The sequence below is a fragment of the Lepus europaeus genome, chromosome 12 (assembly GCF_033115175.1).
Source record: "Lepus europaeus isolate LE1 chromosome 12, mLepTim1.pri, whole genome shotgun sequence".
In the NCBI taxonomy this organism is placed as follows: domain Eukaryota; kingdom Metazoa; phylum Chordata; class Mammalia; order Lagomorpha; family Leporidae; genus Lepus; species Lepus europaeus.
In genome coordinates, this window is record NC_084838.1 from 76131046 (window position 1) to 76145304 (window position 14259).

General features: G+C 49.0%; 1 protein-coding gene across 2 annotated transcripts in view; it reads left to right on the plus strand.

Annotated features, from left to right (window-relative positions):
• PIP5K1B (phosphatidylinositol-4-phosphate 5-kinase type 1 beta) overlaps window positions 1-2728 on the plus strand; it is a 324487-nt gene extending 321759 nt beyond the window's left edge. For both annotated transcript variants that reach the window (XM_062207066.1, XM_062207065.1), the window contains one exon: window positions 2045-2728. In XM_062207066.1, coding sequence (XP_062063050.1) covers window positions 2045-2047 — 3 coding nt within the window. In that variant the 3' untranslated portion in view covers window positions 2048-2728. The remainder of the gene's footprint in view (window positions 1-2044) is intronic.
• Window positions 2729-14259: the final 11531 nt, after the last annotated feature.

Consider the following 14259-nt stretch of genomic DNA (forward strand, 5'->3'; position numbering starts at 1 on the left):
CATTCTTAAAAAAAATATTTGAGAGGTAGAATTATAGACAGAGAGAGGGAGAGACAGTGAGAGGTCTTCCATCCTCTGGTTCATTCCCCAGATGGGCACAACGGCCAGAGCTGGGCCGATCAGGAGCCAGGAGCTTCTTCCAGGTCTCCCACATGGGTGCAGGGGGCCAAGCACTTGGGCCATCTTCTACTGCTTTCCCAGGCCACAGCAGAGAGCTGGATTGGAAGTGGAGCAGCCGGGACATGAACCAGCATCTGCATGGGATGCCGGCACTGCAGGTTGAGGCTTAGCCTACTACGGCCGTGCCCCTCCTCACAGGCAGCCAGGTGTTTTCCCTGGGCGGCAGAGGCAGGAGCCAGAGCACTGTGTTCCAGGAGGTGAGCAGGGAAGCAGGAGTCACTGCAGAGTCCTCAGCCTGTGTGAACCGTGGCTGCCCCGGGGCTGCTGTTGGGGCTTCAGAAAACAAATGAATCTGGCAGGGAGCAGTGCTAAATACTAATGAGAGGCCGTAATCTGAAATCCTTCCCCCGGGGATGCCAGAGACGCCAGCCAGCCTCCTCGGGCCTGCTGATGGGTAGGGACGCTGCAATGGAGCATCAGAGGCTATGGTACCAACAGCCCAGAATCCAACCAGCCTCCTGCCAGACCCAGCACAGAGTGCTTGTCTGTGTCTGCACTGTCCACGCCCTTCCAGAGCAGTGCAAGTCCCAGCTTGTGTCCCCAAGCTCAGTGGCACAGACCCTGGCCCTGGGAGAGGAGTCGCGTCCCCTGTGCTGCTGAGTCCAGATACTGCGTGCGGGGGCAGCGGTGTGGGAGCTGAGCCACTCCAGGTGTCCTCGCAGCCGTGCAGTTCCGTAGCAGCGTGCCTTTGCCGCAGCCACGCTGCCGTGTCCTGGTTTCTGTACATGAGCGCACAGATTGATTTGACTGCCTGCAAAAATGGTGAGCTCTTAGATGCCTGCTACTGCTGGAACCCAGCGCCAAGAGAAATGCGCCCACTCCACCCTGTCCCCAGACAACGGTGCCTTGTGAAGTAGCTCCTAACACTGGATTGCGGTGAATGTGATAAGATGGAAATATGCGTTCTTATTTTTAGGAAGACCAGACTCCCCAGAGCTCAGGAGTGCTGGCTTTGTATACGAAATCAAGGAAGCTCTGAGAAAACCGTCAGTGAACCCCAGATCCAGGGCAGTGGGAAGCCTTCACAGGGATTTGGGCTCAGTCTGGGCGTTTAGGCCAGAATGGGTGAATTGAGGCAGCAAACACTGGTGTGCCTGAGAAGGGGCACCCACCAAGAGAACACAAACAGGAGAAAAAGCGACGCTTGCAGAGAAACTCTGGCAAAGAACTTCAGCTGCAAGGCACACAGAGGATGCCCTGATCACACACAAGGAGAGAGCCTGCTCGGTGGGACCAGGCCTGAAGTCATAGGTCATTGTAGCTAACAGAGAGCTTCACCACTCTGGTTCTGGAACTCGAGCATTATGGAGACTTCATGGGACTTTTTTTTTTTTTTTTTAAGATTTATGTATTTTCTTATTGGGAAGGCAGAGTGACAGAGAGAGAGGGAGAGAACTTTTGTCCACTGGCTCACTCCCCAAATGCCCCAACCAGGTTGTTCTAGGCTGAAACCAAGATGCAGGAACTCCATCCAAGTTCTTGAGCCATCATCTGCTGATTCCTGGGACGCATTAGCAGGAAGCTGGATGGGAAGCAGAGGTGCTGAGACTCAAACTAGCACCTCGACATGTGATGTGGGTGTCCCAAGCAGTGACCTGCCCACTGTGCCACCAACTCCCACCAAACTCGGTCTTGATAAGCCTTGGTGAAATTAGCGTGTTGCAGGTCCATCAGAAAAGCATATGCTGAGCTGGTCATTGCCTAAGGACACTGAGCCTAAAGCACCCCTTCCTGCCTGCACACTTCCCAGGGAATTACTGCGAGAAATATCCAACGTGGGTTGCACCTCTCAGGGAAGAGTGATGAATCACTGGCAATGTTCCATCTCTCATCTGCTTTCTCTCTCTCTCTCTTTTTTCCCCAGTAAGTGAAAATATTGACCATCTAAGCACAGGGATGAGATGTACACAGTGTGGGAGAGAAGTTTCTCCTCTCCAGCATTCTCCAGAGGAGCTTGGCTGAGCCCCACTACACACAGAGTAACGACCAGCTGGACCTGGAGTCTGCGAGATGCCCGGGGAGCCTCGGTATACAGGCTGCTCAGCAGATGGGTGGGGGAGTACCACACTATTCTATCAATTGCTGTTGCTTGCCGAACTGTGAAGAACTGCATGAACTGTCTTTAAGCTGCTTCTATACCATTGCCAATCACCTTTTTTGGAATTGGAAGTGCTATTTTCCTATGGACTCTTGCGTTATTTCATTTTGCATGCATCCAGTGATTCTACACAAAAGCAACATACATAATCTGCTTATATATTTTTAAAAAATCCATCCATGCAAAATGGAAAAGTATAAATTCTGCTTCTTTCTTTTTTTTTTTTTTTTTGCAAAATCATATTCATAGCCCTTGTCATTAAAAGTTTAAATTGGTTTCATTTAAAGATCAGTGGAATCGGTCTGCCTATACTTTATAGAAAACTAGCTTCTATAAAGATTTTTTCACTGTTTATTAGTGAAATGAGAAAAGCAAAGCTATTTATAAAAGGCCTTATGTCGTGTATATACATTGTCTTTGAAATATTTGTGATTTAGTTTATTGCTTGTAAAAGAGAAATTATATAATTTATTTAGTAAATACTACTGTAAACTATAGTTTTATTGAGAGAAATAAAATATTTTGTTCTCAACTGCAGTAGTACATTGATTCTAATGATTCCTGATCTTTTCATTTCTTTTATTAATGAAAGAAAAAGAGCCCGGACACTCTCCATTTTTGGGTACTTGGGAATCCTAAATAAATGGAATATCCTCACAGAGCAAACTGGAAAGGTAGTGGGCTTCTAAGCCAGCAGCTGGGACTCCTGTGTCCCGGATCACAGTATCTGACTCCAGTTCCCTGCTAACACATGCCCTGGGAGGCAGCAGTGAGAGTGCAAGCAATGGGGCTCCTGCCGCCCATGTGGGAAACGGGGATGGAGTTCCCAGCTCGCAGCTTCGGCCCGCCCCAGCCCCAGCCATTGCAGGCATTTGGGAAGTAGAGCGACAGACGGAAGTTTCCTAACATCCCCCTAGACCAGCCTGTACTTCCCTCATCTGTCTCAGAAACCTCAATACTTTGTACTGTTAGTTAATCATTGGGCTATGAAGCACTTCAGAAAGCTCTTGGAAAAGCCAATTAAAAGATACATTTATTTTGCTGCAACAAAATTTGAAAACCATACATAGGGAGGTCATCAAAAAGTTCATGGAAAATGCATATTGTAAGAAATCTGAGGGTCAGTGCTGTGGCATAGCGGGTTAAGCCTCCGCCTGCAGTGCCGGCATCCCATATGGGTGCTGATTCAAGTCCTGGCTGCTCCACTTCCGATCCAGCTCCTTGCTAATGTGCCTGGGAAAGCCGTGGAGGATGGCCCAAGTGTTTGGGACACTGCACCTGCATGGGAGACCCAGAAGAAGCTCCTGGCTTTGGCCTGGCCCAGCCCTGGCCTTGTGGCCATTTGGGGAGTGAACCAGCAGAGGGAAGATTCCCTCTCCCTCTCCCTCTTCCTCCCCCCCCCCCCGCCAACTCTGCCTTTCAAAAGAAATAAAAATAAACCTTTTTAAAAAAAATTCCATAGCTTCTCTTACATGAATGATAAAAAAAATCATCAGAGTCAGGAAGTTCAGAAGATCCAGAAAGGTTTCAGTAAGAGCAGTTTACAAAGAACTGTGGTTTTTGTTTTTGTTTTTTTTTTTAAGATTTATTTATTATTTGAAGGTCAGAGTTACACAAAGAGAGAAGGAAAGGCAGAGAGAGAGAGGTCTTCCATCCCCTGGTCCACTCCTCAGATGGCTGCAACAGCCAGAGCTGTGTCAATCTGAAGCCAGGAGCCAGGAGCTTCTTCCAGGTCTCCCACACCAGTGCAGGGGCCCAAGGACTTAGCCTTCTTCTGCTGCTTTCCCAGGCCACAGAATAGAGGTGGATTGGAAGTGGAGCAGCCAAGACTTGAACCAGTGCCCATATGGGATGCTGGCACTGCAGGCAGTGGCTTTACCTGCTACACCACAACACCAGCCCCAGTATTATTTCTTAACAAAAAAATTGGCAACCATCCATCCATTGGTAGGACTGCTTTTGCTCCGATATTTACAGAAATGGGTTGACACACATGACATGAGCTTTCTAATATTGTCAGCATGAGGAAAGAAAATAGTCCTAGATACAGGCTCCATAGAAACCTAAGAAACTGTTAACCATGGTGACCTTTAAGGAATAGCACAAGGGGGTTAGGAGAAGTGTGAATTTGAAGGAATAAGAGTTCTACTTTTCACTTTATAAACTTCTGAACCGCTTAAATTCCTTTGTTCATGGTTATTGAAACAGAAATGAGGTAGAATTATACATTTGAAATGGAAAACAGCTTTAAATTAAGTAAAGACAGTAAACCATATGTGTGTGAAAATAAAGGGCCATATAATGTATATATGCACTGACATTTGTGTATATGTGGTTCCATATCTCTAAATCCAGTGCAGAGATCTGTAACGATACCATTACTTAGTAGTACTTGTCTCTGGGAAAGTTGAGTAGGTTGAAAACTAAAGTATGATTTTACATTCTGCATTATTTGGCTTTTCACAAACATGTTTACATATATGTTATGTGGTACTTACACGATGTTCTAATCAAGAAAATGGAGGCAATCTTTGTAAGATCCTTTCCCCATGTGCGGGCAGTTCTCTCTCCTGCTCTGTTATACCTCTGAGGGACTGCTTCCAGCCCCTTCCTTCTGATTCTCTTGGTATTTCCCATCAAGACCCACTCCTCTGAGTCAGTGTCAAGGGCAAGGTCATGACCCAACACAGCTGGGCTGTGCATCTCTCCAGGAGTTTGGACGCTGACCAGAGACATATGGGGAGTGGAGGCACTTGTCAGTGTCTTAGAAGGCCGTGCCTGTGTCTCTGCACCTGTTGACCTGCAAGTTTTCCTGGCTCTGCTATTGTGAGCCCAGGCTTTGCTGTTCTTCCTTTATGTATCCTTCTAGTATATATATTTTTCAAGCAAAAAAACTGGAGGAAAAGAGAATAACAAATCTATTGAAAATGATCATGAGTTCTGGGTTGATCACATGGAATCCATGGTTCCTATAAAATATTTAGGTGGAAATGTCTAACTGATATGGGATAGTCAGTCACCTAGCTAGGAGAGCAGAGCCCCACCCCACTATTCTACTTGTCGATCAAAATGCCCCCTTCCCCAGGATGATTGGCTTCATCTGGGGAGAAGACGTCATGGAAACAGGGAAATCAAACTCCAAATGGAATTTTATGGAGATGTCCTAAAACTCCCAGGTGGCTTTATGCCTGCAGAGACACCCACTCCCTGCCTTATAAAAAGGTATTGGGAGGCAATCTCTGTCTCTCTCTCTCTGTGTGTGTGTGTGTATGTATGTGTGTGTTCTTCCCTCCCCCACCCCTCCTCTCTTTGGGCTCACTGCCCATGCATAATGGGGATTTCTCTGTGTGGGAACAACCCATGCTCACGTGCTTGTGTGTGTGTGATCACTTTCTCACCTTTCGAATACAATTCATTTCTGCCAATACTAAGAATTCCTGTCTTTGTGCTTGACAAGGACCTGGAACAAAAACTAATACCCCGACTTCCCCACAACATAAGGAACCATTGAAAGTTTGGGTTTGGAACTCTGTAAACTGATGAGAATTGATAGATTAACCAGATTTGTGAGCTAGAAGAGTGCTGGCCACCAACTACACCCTGAGGGGTGGGACTGTGGTGGACACTCCCGTGGAGGATAAGATAGGAACGCCCACGGTGCTGCTTGCCCAGCACGGCTCTGTGAGGCCTGGCCTCCTCGGTCCTGGGAGACCTGCAAGGTGGGCTCTTGTACGTACTGACTGGGCACTGACATGCAGTTGCAACATAACTGCACTTGTGTGATGCTGTGTCGTTATCGTATAATAATCGGACCATGTACCCAGGACAAGATCTTAGATACAGATATCACAGACTATGAAAGGACTTGCAACCATATCAACTAAAACAACCTAAGAGATTCTTGGCGACCTCACCTGCCGTCACCTTGAACAATCCACATTTCATGATGAAGAGCTGGGGCCCTCAAGATATTCAGAGCAGGAGAGCACTGGATGTTTGGCCTTGGGGGTCCCATCCAGGACACTGGACACTGATGACACAGAGCACCTGGTCCCAGGTGAGCGCAGCATTCCTGACATCCTCGACTATAATGTGCCCTGGAGACCAAAGGTCACAAGCTGACGTTCATCAGGCTTGGTGGTTCTCAGCCGTAACTGCTCACTGGAATCACCAGGGTGTTAAAAATACCGAGGACTGGTCCAGCCTTGGAGGGTGCCTTAATGGGCCAAGGGTGTGACCTGGGCATCATGAGTTTTAAAAGCTTCCAGGTGATTCTAGTGTGTGACTAAGGTAGACAACAGTTCTTTGATCTGCATTATGAAGGCTTGCCCAGTATATTTTAAATTTTTTAAATTGTTTTTCAACAGTTAAAAATTTATCAGCTGGGGTGGGGGGGTGAGTGTTTTGGCACGGCAGGTCAAGCTGCCATGTCCCATATTGGAGTGCCTGGCCCTAGCACTGGCTCCTCTGCTTCCGACCCAGGTTCCTACTGTTAAAACGCATCCTGGGAAGCAGCAAATGAGGGTTCAAGTGTTTCAATCCCTTCCGCCCACGTAGGAGACCCACATGGAGTTCCAGGCTCCCCCAGCCTGACCGTTGTAAGCATTTAGGGACCAATTTGAGGTCTCCCCACCCCTACCCCTGTCTTTCTGTCTTTCAAATACATAAATGTTCTTAAAAATATCCTTTAATGTTATTTAAAATTTTAGTCAGTTTTATATATCCCTATTCAGTCAGATTTCAGTCTCCTGTGGGAGTAGCAACACAAAGTGGACCTAAATTCTCATAAAAGCAAAAGTCCTCAGACCACTTACATGTACGAGAGCTTATTTAAGCAAAACAAGACAAAACAAGAGAACCAGGGCAGGTTCTGAGGACTCCGACCACCTGCATGATCAGACCGCATGTATAAGAAATTGGAAACCTGGCCCAGAAAACAACTGAATTGGCCACAGTGTAGACTATCAACCAACTAGTGGGTTACAGCTAAACCAGTTCATTGTTTGCAGCTTAATTAGCTAGCTACAGGGCCTTCAGCAACCAACCCAAGCTCACTTGCTGTGATTAGACTCCAGTCTCAATCCCAGTCCCAATCCAGGGCCTCCCCCACGTTGGGGTCAATGGGATACTGTTCACCTATGATGAGTTGCAGCTGCACCCTGCATGAGGGTTTTCACTGCCCTCCCCAACTTCCCTGGTCCCCACCACCATTACCATGGCACAGGGCTAAGGACGGTTGCTCTTATCACCCCAGATGCACTGTGGCCTCTTACATCAGCGTGAGAGCGAAGTGAAACAGGGCTTATACCTTCATTTCCAGCAGAAGCAAGTAAAGGCAGCCTGCCCAGGCCCAGTGTTCCTAGGGCCAGCCGTTCATTCCCGGTTCCTATCTGGCCCCTGCAGCATTTGGCCATGTGCCCTTGGGTAAAGACCATCTGTGTTTTCCCAACAGGAGCACCCCAGTGCTTTGTAGCCCCCGAGCCACACACTCAGAAATGAGAGGTCCCTACCCAATCTTAAAAATTATGGCGCACTCTGTGACAACAGAAAGCTGTACAAATTGCAGCAAGGGATAGGCCAGTTCCGGGATCAGGAAATGCAGCCGCTCTGAGAAGTTCCAGGGGCGCTGGAACTGCACTTGACTTCTGAGGTTTGGAAATGCCGCACTTGGAGTTAACAACAAAAAAGACTGCAGTCCCCACAGCAAATCGCAGGCCTCGCTCTCCAGGCGCTGGGGCCCAGTAATGCCCCTCTTGATTCTCTTTGAGGCTCCCCCTGTTGAAGCCTCCCAAGCGTGGGTGCTTTCTCTGCCAGCCTGGGTCTGCACGCATGGTCCACTCAGCCCTCCTTCCCCTGGCCTATTGGTCAAGGACTCACGGCCTAACCCCTCCGAAGTGGGAGAGAGGGCCATGCCATGACAGGTTCCCACAGCACCATGGAAGTGCTCAGTGGCTTTGTAGATGCTTCCGAATTATCTCTCTCTTGCATGTGAGTTCCCTGAGACGCTGATTAACGCCCCTGTTCCCTATATCATCAGCAACCACCCTGCCCGTGGTCTATAATCGCTCCACAGATAATGACAGATGGACACATGGGTGGATGGATAAAAGGACGGGGTAGACATAGGCAATGGAAGACAGGGTGTGAATGAAGTGGAAGAACTAGCAATTCTGATCGGAAGCCAGGATCCTGCAGTAGGCAGTAGGTGAGGAAGAACAATGTCAGATGAAATGGTACAGTTATAGTTACAGGCATCCATCTGGGTCCAGCCGGAAACCAAACCTAAGTCAGGCGATGCATTTTCAGTTTGAGAGTCAGAGACACACAGACCCAGAGTGATCTTCCATCTCCCCAGTTCACTCCCCAAACGCCTTCAACAGCTCATTCTATAAGCAGATGCAGGTGTCTCCAGTGGCGATCTAACCACTGCGCCGGTCACCTACTTGCCATTAGCTAATTTCTGTGCCTTGCGTATACTGTTCCACTTAATCCTCGTGCAAACCTCAGGAGTAAAGTGGCATTAGCTGTATCTTACAGATGAAGAAACTGAAACCCAGAGAGCTTAAAAATAGACCAAAGACACACAGATGTGAGGGCCACAGCAAGGATTTGAGCACCGGTATGGAAACGTCTAAAACCTGAAAGGAAGGCAAAAAGATTGCTTTGGGTCCTTCAATCAAAGTAACATGAGGCAGTGCATATAGTGTCATGGCAGGTTACATCGCCCCTTGGACACAGCGTCACTTACTGGAGGGTTAATCCAGCTTCCCGCCCATGCGCACCCTGGAAGGCAGCAGGTGATGCTCAAGTGCTTGGGTCCCTGGCACCCATGTGGGAGAACTAGACTGCATTCCTGACTCCTGACTTTGACCTGGTTCAAACCTGGCCTGTGTGGACTTTTGGGGAGTGAGCCAGCAGCTGGAAGTCGGTGTCTGGCTCTTGCTCTTGCTCTGCCTCTCAAATGAAAAAAAAAAAAAAAGTTTTGAGAGAATAGTGGTCCTGAGCCAGGGGCAATTTTCTCCCCAGGGGACCAGTTGGCAATGCCTGGAGAGGGCTTTTGACTGTCAGTGCTGGGGGCGGGGAGAGGTGGGGAACAGACACTACTGCCGCCTCCTGGGCAGAGGCCAGGATTGCTGTGCAGTGTCAGAGCTATGAGGACAATGCCCACAACAGAGGACTACCCAGCCCAGAGTACCAACAGTGTCACCCCTTAAGAAACTCTGCTCCAGCACAGGGACTATGCTTGACTTACTATTTGCTATGAATTAGGCCCCAAGAATGTCAACTTGTAGAAAATGGATACGATGCAAATAGCACTTGTCTAAGAATATAGTTTTATCTCACTCCAGAATTCCTTTCACCATGAACTGCACAGGTCAGTTTCTTGTACGCCCCTTTAAACGAGCTTTGCCTTCCTGGTAGTTCACCTCTTCACTATTTTGCTAGGACTCCGGAGTGGGTGGTTGAGCAGCACCCACGTGTCGTCTCGCTGTGCTGGAGGCTGGAGGTCCACGATGAAGGTGTCAGCAGGCTTGGTTTCATCCGAGGTCTCTCCCCTCGGGGGGTCTTCATGTGCCGCCTGTGCCCCCAGTGTCGCTCCCTTTCTATTCTCCCTCTTCCCCCTCCTCTTCCTCTTCTACTCCTCCTCCTTCTTTCTCTTCCTCCTCCTTCATTTTGAGAGACCGAAAGAGCTTCTATCCATTGGTTCATTATCCAAACACCCACTGGGACGAGGGCTGGGCCATGGCCAAAGCCAGGAAGAGGGGCCATGGCCAAAGGCAGGAACAGGGACCATCAGCCAAGTCTTTGACATGGGTGGCAGGAACACAACAATTTAATCCATCGTTGTTGCCCCCTGGGATCTGCATTAGCAGGAAACTGGAGTCAGGAACCAGAGGGAAGACTTAAACCTAGATACTCGGGGACTGTATGCAGGCATCGCCAAAGGCCAAATGCCTGCTCTTCTCTTTCTCATAAGTGTAACTGAGCCCTCATCCCTGGTAGCTGGATGTAGATTTTCTCTCCCCCGAGCTCATCTCAGTATCTCGTCCTGAGCCTACAGTGCCTCTGCCTTCACTGTAGTGTCTCTTGGTCAACTCCATGAGGGGAGCAGCACATGGGTGGCGCAAGCCTTTACACTCCTTTACCATCCCTAGGACTCAGATCCTGGTGCTAGACTGCCGGTTGTTTTTCAGGAACTTCAAGCCCTGTTCAAAACAAAGCAATAACCAGTCTGCTCCACAGGAGCCCACTTTGCCATCACAACATCTGCAAAAAATACATGGCAACCTCCCATCACTGCCACTGCTGCTGACCAATCAAAGGAAAGCCACAAGTGCTGGGAACCAATCAGAGACACACCCCTATACATACATACACACACGCATCTCACACACACACGCATCTCACACACTGCCGCACCCCCCTCCACTTTATAAATTACACTGCCTTTAATCTCGCGAGCAGTCTAGCGATGAAGCAGCAGCTGCCCAGCTGCTTGCTTTCACACTGCAATAAACACCTCCTCTCTTCCATCACCTCCCGGGTCAGTGATCGGCTTAATGCGAGCTGGGCAAGCAGACCCAGTTCTAGGGGTCTACAGGAATTGCTCCAACTAGTTTTGGGGTTGCACTATAGCATAAGCATTAGGTAGGAAGGAAGACATTAGCCTATGTGTGTGAGAGGGGCCAGAGGGACCAGAGTTCATGTGGGAAGGAACATAGCAGCCGCGGAAGCACGCTTGAGCCCACCAAAGTCCTCCCTGTGTCCAGTGACCCTGGGGTGGGGGGCGGTCCAGTCTTCACCCCAAAGAATTCCATGGAAATCTTTCTGGCCCAGCGCTACGAGCTGCTTGGTCTGATAACCTCAAAATACCGGCGCTGTGGTGTGGTGGGTGAGGATGCTGCCTGTGACACTGGAATCCCATATGGGTGCTGATTGGGGTCCCAGCTGCTCCACTTCCGATCCAGCTCCCTGACAATGGTCTGGGAAAGCAGAAGAAGATGGCCCAAGTATTTGGGCTCCTGCCACTTATATGGGAGAATTGGAGGAAGCTCCTGGCTCCTGGCTTCAGCCTGACTCACACAGTGCCCGTCTGTCTGTCTGTCTCTTTCACTCTCTCATTCTTGGTCTGTAACTCTGCCTTTCAAATAAATAAATCTTTAAAAAACAAACAAAACCCTCAGGAGAAATTTCATGAATTCCAAGCCCCAAAAATCCTTTGCCCAGTAATATCCCAGAAAAAGAGGAAATAAATGTTTCTGATGTGGTGTAACTGGGTAGCGAGTTTAGATCTGAGCGAGCTGGAAGTCCTGGCAAGCCCCCACTGCAATGCTATCTCTGTCAATCCACTTTTCGCAGGATGCACCTGTTTCATCTGGGACCTGGTGGGGTGGGGGAAATGTCATGAAAATATGGATATCAGGCTCCATGTGCAATTTATGGAGGTGTCATAAAATTTCCAGGTGGTTCACACATGTAGAGGCACCACCCCCTATCCCATAAAAGAGGCCAACATGGTGGGGAGGGGCGCTGTCTTTCCCTGGGGACCACAGTGGGCAGTGCTATTCAGATGCTCTCTCTCTCTTCCCCCTCCCTCCTCCCTTCGCTTTGGGCAACTCTGGCAGCCCACACTGGTACATGAATGTATATTTATTCTCATTCTCTCTCTCTCTCTCTCTCTCTCTCTCTCTCTCTCTCTCTCTCTCTCGTAAAGAAATTCTGTTCCTATTTGCGCCCCTGTGTAATGTCTGCACTTAGGGTGCTAAGAACCTGTAAAAAGACGGAAGTACACCAAGTCTGCACCAGGCTACTTCCTGGAGGGCTGTTAGGCAGATGAGTGCAAGCTCCGTAACCAACGGGAATGATGCTCCAAAGGTGACGGTTCACACACATCACCTACAGCTTCCCCTTGGCCTCTCAGCCTCCCAGAGACTTCTGCCTCTGCCTGCAGCTCTCAGAACTGCACACATCTAGGATCAAACACCAGCACACACCGCCCCCAGGTGATGGAGGCAGGCAGATAGGATAACAGTGATTAGGTTTGTGAGCTGGAAGACCATGCTTTCACCATGCCCCTGTGTGATCTCACGCCCTACCTGATCCCACCTGTACACCCACCTGCCAAAGGGGAGTGATGCGTAACCACTCCCTTTTGGAAGTGGACAAAAGGCCTGGAACATGGTGGGCTCCTCCCTTATTGCCCTACTGTTGCCTGTTCCCTGCTTTCCTGCCTGCACGCTTGTTCCACGTGGTTTGCTCCCAGCCTGCTCTCTGCTCGGTATGGACCCAACTTAGCTTGTAGACTTCTCTTTCTCCCCTGAATAAAGCCCTCACTCTCCTGCGCATCTCTCTCACTGAATAAAATCCCTTAAAACTTACCATGGTGTCTGGTTTATTTGAGCCAGGATTCAGAATTCTTCTCTGAATATGTGACAAGATCCCACAAGGCTTATTAATAGTGAAAAAATTATTAATAAGCAGGATGGCATCAAAGGGACCCTGCCGGGAACCCCTCTTAGCAAATAAACCCGCACCTCTTCCCCCCATCCCGCATCCACCTAAAAGTGTCAATAACCAGCTTGTTATTTAAATTACTCACATGATTCATGTTTATTGTCAAAAAATTTTGGAATGATCGATTAATTTGCTGAGTTTCTCATGAAGGAATCTATATTAAGCTCAGGGCAACGCACTGAATTTCATGCCGGAGTTTGAGTTCAGAGTCTGGGGCCATAATCAGTCTCCTGGGACACACTGCTCTTTCTCATCTCTTGTTAAGGCACAGGTGCCCTTGGCCAATGTCAGAGGCGGATACCCTCAGCTGTTTCTCTTATCAATCAATGCAAGCAAATACAATGGCTTGCTGTTCGCCAGAGCTGCTCAGCTCCAGGCAGGCAGCTCAGTCTTTGCCCAGGGCCAAGCAGCAATCAGTGAGAATTCAGAGATGTAAGGAACTGGAGGGTCTCTCACTTTGGGGCACCATGGAAGCTTTCCCATGCCTCCTTAGCAGGTAATATGCCTGCTCCGTGAGTTATGGTTTGAACGTTTAGGGTGAAACTTCAGTCCCCACAGCAACAGGATGAGGAGGTGGGGTCTTCGGAGAGGTGTTTAGTAGCTGAGGGCGGCACTGTTGGGCATGGATTGATGCTGCTGTCAAAGGGCTTGTGGGAGCTGATTCTTGCTCTTCTGCTTTCGAGGAGCTGGGATTTCTCCTCCCCAGAGGCTGCAGGGTTCAAAGTGTCACCCAGGAAGCAGAGACCTGGCCCTGACTCAACACCAAACCTCACTGTGCCTTGATCTTGCGCTACCCAGCTCCATGCCTGCGAGAAACACATTTCTACTCTTTATAAATTAGCCAGGCTCGGATGTTCTATTAGAGCAACAAAAACAGGCCAAGCCACTGGCCCACTGAGCTGCCTCAGCACCTGAGCCACAACCACTGCTCCGAAGGACGGATATGTGGTCCCGGCAGAGCCAATCGCAGCCTTCCCTGGGGCTGATGGGTTACAGCTGGGAACCTGTTGTTGACGGAGACTGCAGGAGCAGAGCACTGGAATCGAGAAAAAGTTCGTTAAAGGCGAATACTACGAGAAACTGTGAATGGATTCAAATTTTGCACCAACATAAACTTATCCTTTAAGGATATTTTTCCAGGGGCCAATGCTGTGGCATAGTAGGTTAAGCTTCTGCCTGCTGTGCAGGCATGCTCCTCTTCCGATCCAGCTCTCTGCTATGGCCTGGGAAAGCAGTGGAGGATGGCCCAAGTCCTTAGGCCCCTGCACCCATGTGGGAGACCTGGAAGAAGCTCCTGGCTTCAGATCAGCCCAGCTCCAATCATTGCAGCCATTTGGGGAGTGAACCAGCAGATGGAAGATATTCTTCTCTAACTCTACCTCTGACATAAATAAATGAAATCTAAAGAAGTATCCAGAGCAAGAAAGCTAGAGAGGCCCCCCACCACCACCAGCAGCAGTGGAGGG